Genomic DNA, 16,144 nt, shown 5'->3' with positions numbered 1-16,144 from the left:
ATCACCTAGCAAAACTTTCCAGTTGATGTTTGTGGATAAAGATGTTGTCTCTTGGGGAAAAAAAAATGCAGGCCTCCTGTCCAAAATCACAGTTGGAAGGTCTTCTGGAAGGGTTAATTTTGCCTTGTGGAGATACAAACCTTTCTGAGAAACCTTCAAGGAATAATAAAATAAATGTGGAGGAGGGTCTCAAAAGATGTATCATTCCACTTCCAGTCAAAAGAAAAATATGAATTTGACAGAAAAGAAGAAACAAAATATAAATGCAGTGGCAGGCAGCTGATGAAGGAGTAGTGGAGAAAGCCCCTCCTTGGGAATCTAGAGCCACTTGTAGCCAATTACAATGGAAAAAGGAGGAAAAAAAAAAGAGTGACTAGATACAATGTCCCTGTTGTTAACTATATCAACTCCCTTAATAACCATCTATATCATCGCCTACATATGGCTTTTACATCTAACACACTATGGGGCATGTTTTCATCTTTAAGATCAGGCAGATAAGTACTAAGATGAAAATGTCAGACTTTGAACAGTCCCAGTTTTAGTGTACGAGCCAGAAAGATTCCACTGACACACACACACATACACACACAAAATAACCCTGCAAATGACAAGGCTGTGACAAACCTGAAAAAAGCCAGGAAATTCAAAGTAATATCCCAAGATGATTCACATTTTTGTCCCTGTCCTGTGTTATTTGAATCTAGATCTGTACGAATCTCCCTCTCTCCAACAGTCACTGTAACAAATGCCACCCCCCCTGCCCCAGTCAGACCTTTCCTTCTTCCCTTACCCTGGGCTTCCTAAAGAGCTAGTAGGCTGTCATGAAAGCAAGCAGGAAAATGGCAATTAATTAAAGGGCAAGCAATTTTTATCTAAATCTAAATACAATTCAGAGCTAATAGAAGATGAATTTCCAGTGTCTCCTTTGATTCAGGGAAATTTCATCCAAAGACTCTTGTCAACTTTGTGTAGTCCATAATTGAAAAGTTATTTTGTCAGCCAAAATATATGGAACAGTATCCTCACTATGTCATGTTTGGACAGAAACAAAAAAAAAAATAAAAAGGAAGTAGATAATTTTAATTGCAAAGTCCTGCATTTCATTGAAGGCATTGCTTGATATTTTTCAGTCTGGCCTTAGAAATCTAAAAATATACCCAACAAGAAAAACCTCACATCTTATTTCACTTCAGCAGAAAAACAGATCTTTTGATTAAAAAGTTCCTGTCCATATCAAGTCTTAGACTAGGAATATGCAGCATTTCAAATCTCAAAAAAGTAAGGTGAGACAAAACTCCTGCTATGCTTTCTAAGTCCTTGGTGAGATAACAATGACAAACTCCTTTTCTGCATGTTTCTTCAGGTCACCACCGTCAGTTTCAGTGTCTTGACAGTGAGGGAACCAGTAGTGTATTTGAAGCACACTAAATCCCCTGAAATATTAATGTTATTAAAAGCTTAATCACAGCAAATAATAATTTACATTTTCCAAACTGCAACTCAGAATGAAATCTCTGTCCCTGACCTGCAAAAGCCCTCAAGAGTTATCTTTGCAAAGATAAAAAGCACAATCAGCTCAAACAAGCACAAACTCAGAATGAAGTTAGAAGAAAAAAACAACTGACATATTTTTCCAATTACTCTAACAAAACTGATCTGTGTACACATACCTCTGTACACATACCTCTGTGTACTTCAAGCACATCTAGTGTATCTTTTACTGAATAAATTCTTTGTTGCCTGCTTCCAGTTCACAGGGCTGGTAAGACTGAAGTAGTTGACCAAAGTGATAACCAAGAAGATAACTGAAATGTTATCAGGACTGTATTTTAATTTTCAACAATCTGACAACATACAGCTAAGTTTGGAGGTGGCAAACTAGGAAAGGCAAGTGTTGGGACTCATAGACATCCACTAAAAAACCAGACTTGTTGATATTGGTTACAAATGGACAATAAGACAAGAATCTAACGAGGAGCTTGGACAAGTGGCAGCATTTGATGGATTCTGGGAAAAAAAATGCCATGATATCACTTATGACAGCCGTTTCAGGGTACACATCAAAAATTCTTCTCAAAAGGATGTATGCTAGATGACTGAAGTCACTACCCACCAATAATTAAGGCAAGTTATTGTAAACTCTACGCTCAGAGTTGTCCCCATTTGCAATTCACTGCTCCCATGGGCATCTCCCTCATATGTGGTTAACCACTTTTAAAATCTCATGCTTGAAAATTATTATCACCTATTTATATTGAAAAGAACCACATGTGGTAAGGAAGACATAACTATTCAAGCTGTTTTTTTCTTGTTTCTATTTTTTTTTCTTTTCCTTCTGATCCTAAGTGTAATTCTGAACTGGAGGATACTCAAAATACTTAGAAGCATATAGCAGGGTTTTCTCCGGCATCCAGATTTGATTTCGTCAAACAAAATAAGAGCTTTTAAACATCACTGAATATTTCCAGACTACAATTTTAAGCTCTTCATATTCTTAAAGGTGTTTGTGTTTAGTTCTCTTCTCTAAAAACCTCCCCCTCATTTTGACTTGCACCTCAGTCAGATTGATCCTTTGAAGCTGAAAGCTCTTGGAACAGATCTTTTAGGAAAATAATCACTTCCCACTATCTCCTTCTTCCTTTTGGACCTGAGGTGGCTGATGAAAGGCTTTGAAAGGCTTTGCCATGCTAAATCCATATGGGTTCAGCACATGTAAGACAGCTCTGGGCTGAGCTGAGGGAGTCCCTAAAGGGAGTAGAAGAGCCAGGGAAAGAAGCAAGGGTGAAGGCATCTTGCAGAGTTGCAGCAGAGGACAGAGAAAAGTTTGCATTTTTTTTTTCTATTCTTGGAGACTTTTTTTTTCCTATTCTGCATATAAAATAAAATATTTTAAGGATGGTAGGCGTACCAGAGCCACACAAATTATTGCTTCAATGTTTAGCTCTCAAATACAAAATACACTATAGTAAGTTATTAGACTTCTGGAAAAGCCATGATGTGATTCTCCTTCTTTAAGTCTTCTCTGCTTTCTTCTACACAAAAACGACCTGATATTCCATGTTCTCTAGCTATCTTGAGTGACTCATTTATTGTCTTTTACTGCTCCTTAAGACTGGAAAAACAAAAATCTTTTGAGGGTAGAAATGGAGCTGAGTTTCCCTAACCAATGTGATCATTTTGGTGCCTTCTCCAGACAGAAGTCAGCACTGGGTCTCCAATGCTCTGGGAAAAGGCAACACAATCTCATTTCATGTTTCAGGAAGAAACTCTTGGGCAAAATCTCCAGCACATCTATTGCTCTGGGATGGCCATGTTAAAAAACCCCTTTTGTCTGAGAGGGCCAAAGGGCCAGAAGGCTGGCAGCACACAGATGCTGCTGGTACTACTGCTGCTTATTAACATACAATAAGGCTAAAATGGCAAAGAGCACTAGAAAGAGGAAGAATAGACTTCTAAAGTGGAAGATTGATGGCTCTTGAATAGAGCTGAGGGACAGCAACATCTCATATTCCTTTACTCCTAAGCATCTGGCTTTGTGAAGATGCAAACTACATAAGGTTTTCGCAAGGGTGCTGGTGTTTGTGATGCTAAATGCTCCCAGGGCAAGGCACAAACAGAATGAAATAAAGCAAAGCCTGGAGGAAAAAGCAGCAGGTTAAGGTTCATCTCATGTGCATCTTTACTTTTTAAGATACATTGCTTTGTAAATATCTAAAATTTTTCAAAAGGAATGGCAATGGCCTTAAAATTAGGAAGGCTCAATGGTAAGAATAGTCAAAGAGGGTATAAATTTTTTCCAAGAATATAAACAATTAAGAGGTTTCAGTTAAGATTCCAAAATCAACTCCTTTTCCCCAAAATCTACACAAGAGAGTGTTCAATATTGCCAAAAAAGGCAGTCCCACTCTGCCCTCTCCCAGCAATGTATTCTTGGCACATGCCTTCTTCTGGCCCCATGCCCACATGGCCAGTTTGACCCATGAAGCAATCTGGATGGAAACCAACCTGGCTCAAAAAAACCCCCAGAAAAGCTGCTTTCTTACACAATCACTTTGCTGATTAAACGTCTACCTTGGATGCATAAATACTGCGGGGTATGTGCATGAACAGTGAGAAAAACATACATCTTGGGGATAATGTGAAGTATATTTGGAGCTGAAAAGGATCCTAGATATATCAGAGGGACAGACATGGGTGTCGGAAGTCCTCTGCAATGAGGAATCATACATTGCCCCTCTGCTTGGGTGACCAGTTAGCAGTGTCTAGGAAAATGCCACCCACAGACTGAAGCAGAAATAAGTAACTCTACCATTATGATCTGCTCACAGACAGCAGTGAGCAGTTCAAAGGAGCTAAATATACATCTAGGTCACTTGAAGACCTAGTCCTTCTCATATACAGCACAGCATCTTATATGCCTTCAACTGTATCAATGCTTTGCTGTAAATATGAACATCTACTTGGTCAATATGAAAGAAGACTAATAAAGGGCTCAGTTTGGGCTGCATATGTTAAAATACCAGCCAAATCAACACTTTCTCTTGTTCATTGCATGTTGAGTGTTCACCGGTTAGTAATTCTGCATGTGATAAACAGGGCAAAATGATGGATTGGCTGGTATTTTAACATATACAGAACAGCAGCGGAACATAATTTATCAATGCTGCTATTACTTCTTTCTGTCTGTGAAAAAATCCCTGTGAAATTTCTCTTTGAGTTCTCACTCCAGCAGGTCAACAAGCTGTTTTGACAGCATCCCAGCCCCACTGCTCAAAGACCAGTCCAGCCAGGGCTCACATCCCTATGTGTCTTGATCCTACGGACATACAAATATCTCACAGTTTACAAAAGAATCAGCTAAATTGTTGTGTGGAATCACAGAATCATAGAATGGTAGGGTTGGAAGGGACCTTTAGAGATCACCTAGTCCAACTCCCCTGCAGAAGCAGGGTCACCTAGATCAGGTTGCACAGGAACATGTCCAGGCAAGTCTTGAAGACCTCCAAGGAAGGAGACTCCACAACCCCTCTGGGCAGCCTGTGCCAGGGCTCCCTCACCTGAACAGTGAAATAGTTTTTTCTTATATCTAAGTGGACTTTTTGTGTTCCAGCTTCGTTCCCTTGTCCTGTTGCTAGCTACTATAGAAAAAAAGGATGTCCCAATCTCCTGACACAATATGTATGTGGAGCAACTGTTCATAGTGTGGAAAAATCATTCTTAATTTTAAATGACCGTTAAAGTGATAACTACCTTCCCTTTAAGCCTTCTAATGGTGACACAGAGGATAAGAAGTTTGTTTGGTGGATGACAGAATCAGCTAAATTGCTAACTATTCAGATAGCAAATTAGTCATGCAAAAGCTCTTGCATTTCTCTATGAATGTTCACTTTAAAGTTAACGTGATTTTAGAAGGGTTTAGACAAGTAGTCAAAATACTAAATGACAAGTCTTTAAAATAGAAAAGTATACCCAAAGAAAAATAAATCACTATTTTTTCATTCTAAGCACGTGTAAAAATCATAAGGAAAGTTCTGACATCCAAATATCAAAGAAATAAAAATGCACAAGTTCCCATTCCTTTTGCTTCTACAACTAATTGCTTTAGAGCAGGAATACTTCCTTTTTGTGGCTTTGTTGCAAACCTCTGGAACTAAAGAGCACCAGAATAATGACCTCAGACAGGGTTAGTGAGGTGAACCACAAAGTATTCTCGTGAACACTTTTCTGAACACTAAGTATATGTTTAAAAAAAAAAAAAAGGGAAAGAAACACAAAGGAGAGAAAAAAAAAATCCCAATTCAGTTTTCTAGTATCCAGATATAATGAGCAATGACTTTGGTTTCTTTTGACAAGTAATCCTAAAAAAAAGAATCAAGCCAAAAACCCACCAATCAAGCTCTGTCTCTTTGAAAATAATACCATGGCACACGTGCTCTTTCCATGCAAAACAAGAGGAAAATTAAAGTAACTGATGTCAAACAGCAAACTTCATTTTCTTTTTCCTCAAAGGAAAGAAATGTTGACATATGAAACAAGGGGAAAAAATTAGGATGCATCTGACAGTATATATTAAGTATAAATTAAGATAACACATGGAACATAATCCCAAAAAAAGCAAAGCCATGGCAGGCATTCATCCAAGTCTTGGCCAAGAAGAAGAGGTCAATTTTCTCAAGTCACACGGCCATACTTACTCTGTGCTTCACAGTCCACACAGTGGGAATTGCCTCTGATGTTCCTTATGGACTGAAGGGCCATGGCCTCATTCTGACTTGTCAGGCGGGACTGCAGACATTTAAAGAAATGCGTGAGCAATAAATAACAATGGAATAAAATTAAATGACACAACTGTCAGCTGAATAAACAGCAAAACCCAAAGCTTAGACAAAAGCTGAATGAATGTGATCAAGGAACTTCAAGTCCTTGGTTTGCCTCTCAAGAAACAGTAATCCTGTGGCACCTTCAAGTACCCCAAGTCCATGCCTGCTAAGCAGAGACTTCTCTTTCTTCTCTTGTTTCTTGTCAGCTCACAATTTCTCCCAGGGCTCTCTCCACCCTGTGCAAGAGCTCCCAACATTTTGAGGTCTCCAGCCTTGATTCTAACAAATGAGGAGACCCATCAAGCTGGAACATAAGCCCTACTATTCACAAGTTGTCACTATGTAGGTTTGCTTCTTGAGATAAATTAGGTAAGAATACTATTTTATAAAAACAATTTATTTTATTGATGTGTATGCTTCTTGCTAATGAAGACTAAGGAACGGTTTGCAAAAGCAGCTGAAACCTTTCTATCATCAAAAGGTCAGATTTAATGAGATGGCTCCTATTTACATTCTCTCCATGATAACCTGCCAATGACCTCTACTTGGACCTGGACAGACGTATGTACAAGTAGTTCAGCTCTATCCAACTACACTATCTCTGAGAAGATACATCCTCCAGATCTAGCAATGAGACACCAAAACCTATCCAACTAACTGCACTTTGCTATTCCAGCTAGCTTTTCCAACATGATGTGAGACCTCAGTAATACTTTACAGAAAAAAACCCTGCCTGAACCAGCTACTCTTTATTCACTTTTGTATTAGTACTTTTAGTGAACAAATTTCCTCTTTCATGCTCCCTTAACATACATATTAGAATATTTAAATCCATAAAAGGCAAGAAAACATGTAAGCAGTGACTTTTTTCCCCTCTCAGAAACACATAATGAAAATAAACAATTTTTAAAAAGAAAATAGGAAGTGAAGTATATTATGGTGATGATGACAATTACTGGTATCTGATCTGCTCTGGTAGATCAGGGCAATGGAAACAGGCATTCATTTAATAATATGAGTCCCCTCCTTGCAATGTAAAATGATTAAAGACAAATGTTTGGTGGATAATGTTAAAGGATCAACAGGTCTGAACAATTGGCACCCATAACTCTCCTTCAATTAACACTCAATACTCTTCTCTGCAGTTGTAGAGAGTTTGCAGATGGAGGGACTCAAGAAGAGGAAGTTCTCATGCTCTTCCACAAACGTTCAATGGCTGAAGAAGGCTCAGATTTTAAATATTTGTTTTGATAGGAAAGGAGAACAAATGACTCTGTCATCACGTGAAAGCATTGAAAGGTGAAAGGCCTGTACCTCTTAGGCCATGTTCTTCCCACAAAATGCTTTGAGGACCTGTTTCTGGATTTGTTTTGTGTCATATTAGTTAAAGATGAAAACTATATAAAAATTAATCAGTGTAATTAAAGAAAAATGGCAAATACACTTTGATTTCTGGGATTTGGATTACTTCATTTAGGTAGAATCCTATGGCTGAACATTACTGCACAGTTATGGTTAAGTCAACCAGAATATGTAGTTACATTTTGCCATGCAGGAGCTTAGTAGTAAATATGCTGGTTTTGGTGTTTACCTTCACTCCTCTCCATAACAGGCTTTCCTAAAAGGCCTTCTGCAGACTTGCCACAAATCTGAATCTGCAGCAGTGACTACACTAGACAACTTCTTTGTAGGGAGACTCCATGACCACCCAAGTTTCTGTCCAAATTTGAAGAGCAATATCAAAAGCAAAACCAGATAATCCAGGAGCTCCACTAATTCAATTGCTGTATAGGCTATATCACCAGCTGTCTTGAAATACCCGAGATATGTCTGCAGCTCTAATGCTGCTCTGTTGTGTGCTTTAATACATGCATGTCTCCACGAGTAAAAGTTTAAAATTCAGAGTTCTTGATTTTGCTTTACTTTTAATGACCCTTCACCAATTACCGATTTTCAGTATTACTCTGTGTACAATACCTTGTTCTTGCTGCTCTCACATGACTGTAAACTGGCCAAGATCTGACTCTCTATGGCTTGTACCCATGCATCTCTTTCTTCATATGTGGTAGCTTCAAAGTGCCAAGTCTGGCCGGTGAGAGAGACAATAATAAACTCAAAGTTTTCTTCTTGTTCTGGAAAAAAAACATGCAACAGGAAGAAAAGATTAAGTGTAAGGATATTGACAGGCCTAAACAATCTTGGCTGATGACTATTTCTGTAATGCAACAACCAAGTTTGGACATCTGAGGCTAGATATATCCAATTGCCCTGAAGTTACACAATGCAGAAGAAAATGCCTTGAGGATCCACTGCTTTTTCTCTCCAAACGTTATGCTGAGAAAGTACTGTTTGGGGTAAATATTCAGCTCCTTGTGTGTGTTGTGAGTTTGATATCACATCTGTACCTTTCTTGAACACAAAGTGGCTAACAAGCATTATTTAGATTTAAACCTGAGATGCTAAGAGCCATATAAGGTAAAAATCAAAGTATGTCACAAAATAACTTAAAAGATGAAAGGACTATAAAGAGCTGACAATACAGAAAATTTGACAATTCACTCTTTTTTCAAGCAGTTTTTTTTACATGTACAAATACATTAAAGGTGGATGGGTGCACTTTCTTGTCTACAGCATAAATAAACTGGGTTATAATAGAGAATTAAAATCAATTCAACCTATTCAACATCTACATTCGACATGGGACATGATCCATTTTCCATGGGAAAATGATCCAAGAAGCTAGTAGAAAGGGTCAATGAAATATCCTTAGGGCTACTAGAGTATAAGGACAAGTATTCAGGCCAGAGGACCGCAGCTTATGAAAATACCATCAGAAATGAACTAAATGGATATATATTCTAACTACACATGGGACACTAAAGTCAAATTAAAAAAAAAATCAAGGAAGTTGAAATGAGTGAGTGGCAATGGGAAGGGCAGGCATGAAGCATGAAAGGAAAAGAATAATGAAGCACAAAGTTCTAGTGAACATCTATCATAATGGGCTTTTGAAAGAGCATTTACTTTCACTTGTCTGCTAATGACTTACCATATATTCAGAGTCATGAAACCCCTGTATTACCTTGTCATCTATATGCATGTAAAGATGAGTGACAAATCTAGTACTAGTTTTAAAGACAGTATGATGTTCACTGGCAGTCATTTCCTCAACCTGTGGGACAACTAGTCTTCTCTGACAAACTCCATGCTAGCAAGGCCAATGCCTACACTGCTTTAATGATGCCTCAAAAAATAGCAGAAGGTTACTTTACACTTTGAGGTGAGAATAAACAGTGAAGTGAAGTGAAGGTTATTTCCAGGTGCATGAGAGCATCTAAAGCAACAGTTTTACTAAAGAAACAGTGTGTGGGATAAGTAGGAAAAGAAAGTCAAGAGAAATGATGCAATTGTACAGCTAAAACGACTTTTCCATTTTAGCAACATTGTATCAGAAACAGACAGAATCATTATCCAAAGTGCTATGAATAAATGCAAAAAGTCATGTTTATCAAACAGAGCTTTTAGGACTCTATGAGGAAGGTGTAAGAAGAACTTCTCAACAATAAAGAAAATTATGCTCAGTCCTGTATGCTCTCTCCTTTAGAACACCACAGTTAAGGTCTTCTACTTGGGTAGAAATGGTATGGCATATGGTCAGTGTGGGAGGTATAGGCCTATGAAGTTATGTGTATGTTGATGAAAACAGGTAATGATGGTGAAGGAAGAGAATATGAAAAATTGAATCCCACCTGAAGCAGTCCCCTGCAGAGTCCCATTTAGGAAATTACTCATTTTTAGGCCTTTCGGTGACAAAACTCTGTATTCCTGAGGTCTTACTAAAGGTGGATTTCCAAATGCCAGTCACTAAATGTTTAGAAAAGCCTTCCATATAAGTTACTCTGTGCAGGTGGTACTGAGACACGTGTAGTTATGGCAAGGATCGTGCAATATGCAGTAACACAAAGGCCCTTTTCAGTCTTACTCCATTTTCTTCACCCTTAGCCCTTCCCTTCTCTCTTGCAGCTCTGCTCCCAGCTGCACGGTATTTTCCCTGCACCTCTCACCCCTGGCCATATGCCATACCACTTCTATTTAAGCCAAAGGTTTGGTATAAGCTGAAGGAGCTGCTTACTACATAAAGCAGTCATTTGCATCATTGAATCCTCCTATCCCCTATTTGCCAAAAACCCTGACCACATATATGAAGCTGGTTTGTCCAAGAAGAGTTTAGGAGAAATAAACTCTGCAGTTCAGTCAGTGTACTGCTTAAAAGTGAGGCTGAAATATTGGCCTTGCAGTGGTATCTCTGCAAGCTTTGTTTTCCAGAAATACGACACAAAGTTACTTCCTTGCTTACAGGAGACACACACGTGGCTATTCAGGTACTCAGAGAGTAAAATTCAGCAAACACCTCCAGCCATTTCTCATACCTCTTTTCCCAGAGGAAAGGCTCCCGTGTTTCATCTCCTTACCTTTTGTGCTGTGACCAGCTGACACTGTGACAAAAGCTGTAAAGAACTTACACAATTTTTTGGCTTGGGATTGCCAAGTCCATGTAACATGCTGCTGAGTTTGTTCTGGTATGGCCATACTGTGGGCTATCAGGGTTGCAGCATGTTTTAAGGCTGGGCTGGAAGGGCATTTTTATTTCATCAGTAAGTTAGCTGAAAACTTGGTCATCACTGATGATACATTAAGAACACACAGGTTTTCACTCTCTGATATCCACTGAAGCTTCAGGTTTACTCCCTAAAAAGCTCAGATAAAAAGCAACTGGTCCAGCAGAAGATGTGTTCAATAATACATTTTCTGCTTAACTACACCTTTTTTTTTTTTTTAATCACAACTGAGAAACAAAGCAGCAGTACCTGCTGCACATCACCCAGAGGTGAAAAAAAGAGGAGTAGCAAACATGTACATCCTTAACCACTGCACACACAAACATGAAAATCCAGGTAGCAGAATGAAATTGTTTTGTTTCGTTCTTCAGCAAAATTGTAGGTTGTGCTATTTAAATCCCTCGGACCCCAATCACAAAATTTTATTAAACAGTTTTCCATGTTTAACAGTTATTCATAGAAGGGTCCACTATAATAGTATTTTAGCACCATCAACCTGTCGAAATCAACTTGCCCAATTACTCCAAACTACATTAATAACACCGGATATTACACTAATTGTGTCCAGTTTCTATGCAGACGAGGTCCCGTGGGGCTAATTTAGCATCCTCAGGGGCAAGCAACTCAGCTATCAACCTGATTTCATTAGGAATCCCTCCTCATTACACAAGTCCAGGCTGTCAAACTTTTTTTTTAAAAAAAGGTTAATGGGCCAATCAGTCATCAATTATTTCCTGGAAGTCCAGCAGACAAGGGGTTAAAGTGCGAAGAAGCAGCTGCAACTGATTTCCATTTGGAAGTTATTATCAGCAGGAGATGTCTACAATTCTGTTGTTTGCTCTGCCTCTTTTTGTGTTTTTTTTTTTTTTTTAAGGTTCTGATGATACAGAACCATAAGAACAGGAGGGTTTTTTCAGTGGAAGTGAGCATACAATCAGTGCATTTTAGGAAAACCACCATATCATTACAACTGCCACACCACTTCCAAGAAGCTACACAGTACCATCATTTAGATTGTATATACTGTTTTCACCATTATCTTTTCATAGTGAAGCCAGTGCATCTCATCCAAATTAACATTTATTTTGCTTTGCCAAAAGACAGACACTGATATTATACATCCCACCCACTTACAGAAAACAAAATACACAATTTCTCAGAAGCAAAGGATTGTGCAAAGAAAAACAAGCGTTTAGACACAGTCTCATTGCATTCCCCTACCAATGCCTGTCTTTATTGTATGTAACAGAGATCAGACTTACGAAACTACACTCAAAACAACTACAGGATACAATTAGTCTATAACTTGTTCCAGAGAACTCAATTAAATCTACTAAAATGTAGGAAAAATACATGCCCAGAAGCAGTTTATACCTCCTGGTATCCTACAAGAGCAGTTCTAAATGGTGTTCATGTATTGGCTTGTTCATAATTTCCACCCCCCCACATCTTTTATTCTCAGTATTAAGAACTGCATAAATAGACATCAACATCTTGCACCAGTGGTGGGTAACCACAAGCACAGTTTTAAGTTAACAGAAATCAACGGCCTCTTTTTGCCAGGCACTCCAGAGTTGGAAATTACAACCATCCCAGAAGCTTGCTTTTAAACAAACCAACGATTCTAATTTTCCATAGGTATAAAACAAAAACTTGCCAAGTTTATGGCATTTTTCATAGGAATACACGAGTGGAATGCCAGAATCAGAAATAAACCTGTATCTTCTGGCTTCCAAGCTAACCATCTTCTTTCACTAGGCACCAAACCATCCATTTGCATCTTTGCTCAACACAGTTGTCAATAGAGGATCCTGGTGGTGCTGCTCCTAATTAGGAGTAACTCACCATGCATATCTGGTGGATGATGCTACTCACACTTTAGTCTAGAGAGAGGCTCACACTTAGTCTAGAGAAGAGGAGACTGAGGGGGGATTTTGTTAATATTTACAAATATGTAAATGGTGGATGTCAGGAGGTTGGGGCATCTTTGTCACTTGTATCTAGTGACAGGACAAGGGATAACAGAAAAAAGTTGGAACACAAAAAGTTCCATTTGAACATAAGAAAAAACTATTTTACTATGAGAGTGAGGGAGCCCTGGCACAGGCTGCAGAGGGAGGGTGTGGAGGCTCCTTCCTTGGAGGTCTTCAAGACCTGTCTGGTCATGTTCCTGTGTGACCTGATCTAGGTGAACCTGCTTCTGCAGGGGGTTGGACTAGATAATTTCTAAAGGTCCCTTCCAACCCTACCATTCTATGATTCTATGAAACAAAAAGTGTAGAACCAAAAGATTCTCAATGGTGTAGTTCAAATATTTGTGAAGTATCTTCAAGAGCTGAGGTTACAGTATGAAACCTAGTCAAGCCTGTCTCAAGTAACACTGAGACCTATTTTAACTCGCTTTTCATCATGCCCTCCTCCCTCTCTCAAAAACTTCTTCTGCTTAAGCACCCTCCCTTAATGACCCTTCATCTTTTCAAAATGACAAGAATGTAGAACTGCTGAGATGCCCTAGCAATCATCATGTTTACAATACACAATTTCTTTACAACAAAGGCATGCATTATTTACATATTATGTAATGTTAACTATCATTACCTTTTGTCACTTGGTGTAAATTATCCCTGTAACTTGGAAGATAAGTATGTTTATTAGCAACCTCAATTAAGGAAATATTTGTGCCATGTCCCACTGGGCATGACTAAGCTAATACTTCTCTCCCCTTTCCAAACCCAGTGTCTAAATCTAATTAGTTTCGCAACCCTATCAGGACAATATAGCTCTGCTATCTGTTGCCCACAGCTCTTGATAAATGTTGTGTTCCACTGGAAGAATTTTTCAGCAATACTGTTTCATGTCGCTACCCGTGAGTGACAAACTGGTGATGAAAGGCTGGTTTCTAGCTCAAGGGACTAAGTCCACCCTGCCATATGTACTTGCTGTTTTATTTGGAGGCCAAGACGACACAGCATGAAGAAATCCATGAAGTAATTTTAAAATTCAATTTGTGAGTCTACACTTGCATTAGGTGTTTCCTACCACGTTTCAAGCCTGTGGTTTACTTTTTAAATTGTATATGTATCATAGCTGAAGAGCTTGCTTAACAGAGAGATGCTGTGAAGCCAAGTCTATTGGGTAGAGCTTATCTTGGGTGCTTTGAACAGCCTCCCCCTCCATCTGCCATAGCTAGCAAAAGCAAACTTTCTGTATAGGCACTGCACCATGGCAGCAATAGCATCACTAGTTTTTAAACAAAAGATAGCTTGGGAATTAATGAATATGCAGAAGAAAAGCTTTCCAGAAGAGCCTGGCAACTCTAGTGAAGCACTGTTTAACATGTCACATACGTAACCATGACGTGTGAAAACATGAGGATTTAGTATCTTTACAGATGTTAAACCATAGCATGCAGAAGACAGACATTTAAGCTTGTAAAGATTTCTGTTGTGCTGCAAAATCTGATGATATGGGAAAAACAATTCTGTATTTCAAGACTACTGCTATGATAGCAGTTACAAGCAACTCCAGTTTGTCTTAAAACCAAATGAGGTCTATTTTAACACACTGATACTACATACCTTCCCCATGAGAATCAAGGATTTCTTGAGCCCCATCACCTGAACAGGTAGGACTTTTTAATTTGTCAGTGTCTCCCTATGGAAAAACACCTAAATCTGAAAACTAAGAGTTTTTGACAAACTGTAAAATTAAAGAAAGTAAAATTCCTTGCATCATATAAAACTGATGAAGGAAAAGCAAAGGACGCAGTTGTATAATGTCCTAGTTATTTTTGCTCTCAGAAATGGGAGTTTGGCTGTGATGTTGCACCCAGACACCTTATCTGTGAAGATCCTGCCCTCCTCATTCCTCTGTGACCAGGACATATCCATCAGTAATTCAGTATTTTTGCTATCAAACAGCTGAGAGCGAGGATTCTCAGCTTTGCATGGTGCATAGGACAAGGTGACCTTGTGTAAGTACAGAAGACCCACCATGCTGAACATCATCCATACACCTGCTTCTGCCAAGCATCTACAAAACAGCTGCAGTACCTAAGCAACAGCATTTTCCATCTTAATCAGAGATTTTGCTACCTGGAAGCATGCAACATACTTAAAGCTAATAAGACCAATGTTAAAAATTATTGGAAAAGCTGCTTTCTAGATCAAGTTTTTAAAGATGGGACTGCCCACTATGGAAATATTTTTGGTGTGTAAAAATGTGTAAGTGCAATTTAGCAAGCATGCACTAAAGACCAAAGCAGGTTTCTTACTCTGGACTCTCATTTCCTATCATCATTCTATGGTTTTTTTTTTGGTAGGTATATTTATCTAACATGTGGCTTTTAATGTCAGCCTTCACACAAAACCTTAAGGTATCTGCTCTAAGATGCAAAGCTACGGAGATCATTGAACATTCAGCTTCCAGTGGGGATAAAACTTCCCCCCCCCCCCCCCCATTTTCCTAATTTCAGAATTTCATTCCGACAATTTGTCTGAAAGCATTCTGGACCATGGCCATCAGGAACATGTTCCCATACCAAGGTGCCTTTGATACTTAAGTTTGATCAGTAAGACAAAAGTTTCCTCAAACCCCAACACCCGAACATTAAGTCCGACAATCATTTTCTCTCGTTTCATATTCTGCACTTCATACTTGAAAAAGTAGCTAAAGGATCAAAATAGCTAGTTTTGCAACTGTTGCTCTGAAAGGTAATCATTTCACATTTACACTGAGAAATCAAGCAAAATTATAATTAGAAAAGCTTCCTTAAGAAGCTGCAGTAAAATCACACTTTTTTCCTACATACGCTTTGTTTGGCAGCAGGAGCAAGGCATCTGACAGCAATATAGCAGTAATTGTGCAAAAAAGGACGGTGATATAAATCACCAAAGGTTAATGATCAGGATGTGAACAGAGGGACTTGTTTACAGAAATAGCATGCAATTTAAAATTTACAAGAGATTTAATGCTACTGCTTGGCAATCACTAAAATCAACAGCCCAGAAAACAGTGACATTAAGAAAAATATTACAGTTATAATCATTCCAAAATAAGTCAATTAGTGTTAGGGCATGAGCTTGCGATTACTTGACCCATTTGGTTCACACTTAAGTGAACAAAAAAAAAAAAAAATTCCCTCCCTTATGCTGAGATTACTGAATTGTGACCTATTTTGCATTCACTGTTTCTTACACCATC

The 16,144-nt window shown here is 38.6% G+C and overlaps 1 protein-coding gene across 5 annotated transcripts in view; it reads right to left on the bottom strand.

Annotated features, from left to right (window-relative positions):
- The window catches only part of AGAP1 (ArfGAP with GTPase domain, ankyrin repeat and PH domain 1), a 402,183-nt gene that overhangs the window by 42,992 nt on the left and 343,047 nt on the right, over positions 1–16,144 (bottom strand). For all 5 annotated transcript variants that reach the window (XM_062003066.1, XM_062003067.1, XM_062003063.1 and 2 more), the window contains 2 exons: positions 8,301–8,455; positions 6,198–6,288 (listed from right to left, as the gene is read on the bottom strand). In XM_062003066.1, the coding sequence (XP_061859050.1) occupies positions 6,198–6,288; positions 8,301–8,455 (246 nt within the window). The remainder of the gene's footprint in view (positions 1–6,197; positions 6,289–8,300; positions 8,456–16,144) is intronic.

The sequence above is a fragment of the Colius striatus genome, chromosome 9, assembly GCF_028858725.1.
Source record: "Colius striatus isolate bColStr4 chromosome 9, bColStr4.1.hap1, whole genome shotgun sequence".
Classification (NCBI taxonomy): Eukaryota; Metazoa; Chordata; class Aves; order Coliiformes; family Coliidae; genus Colius; species Colius striatus.
The sequence above is the reverse complement of the archived record's forward strand: the minus strand, read 5'-3'. Positions and strand labels throughout refer to the sequence as shown.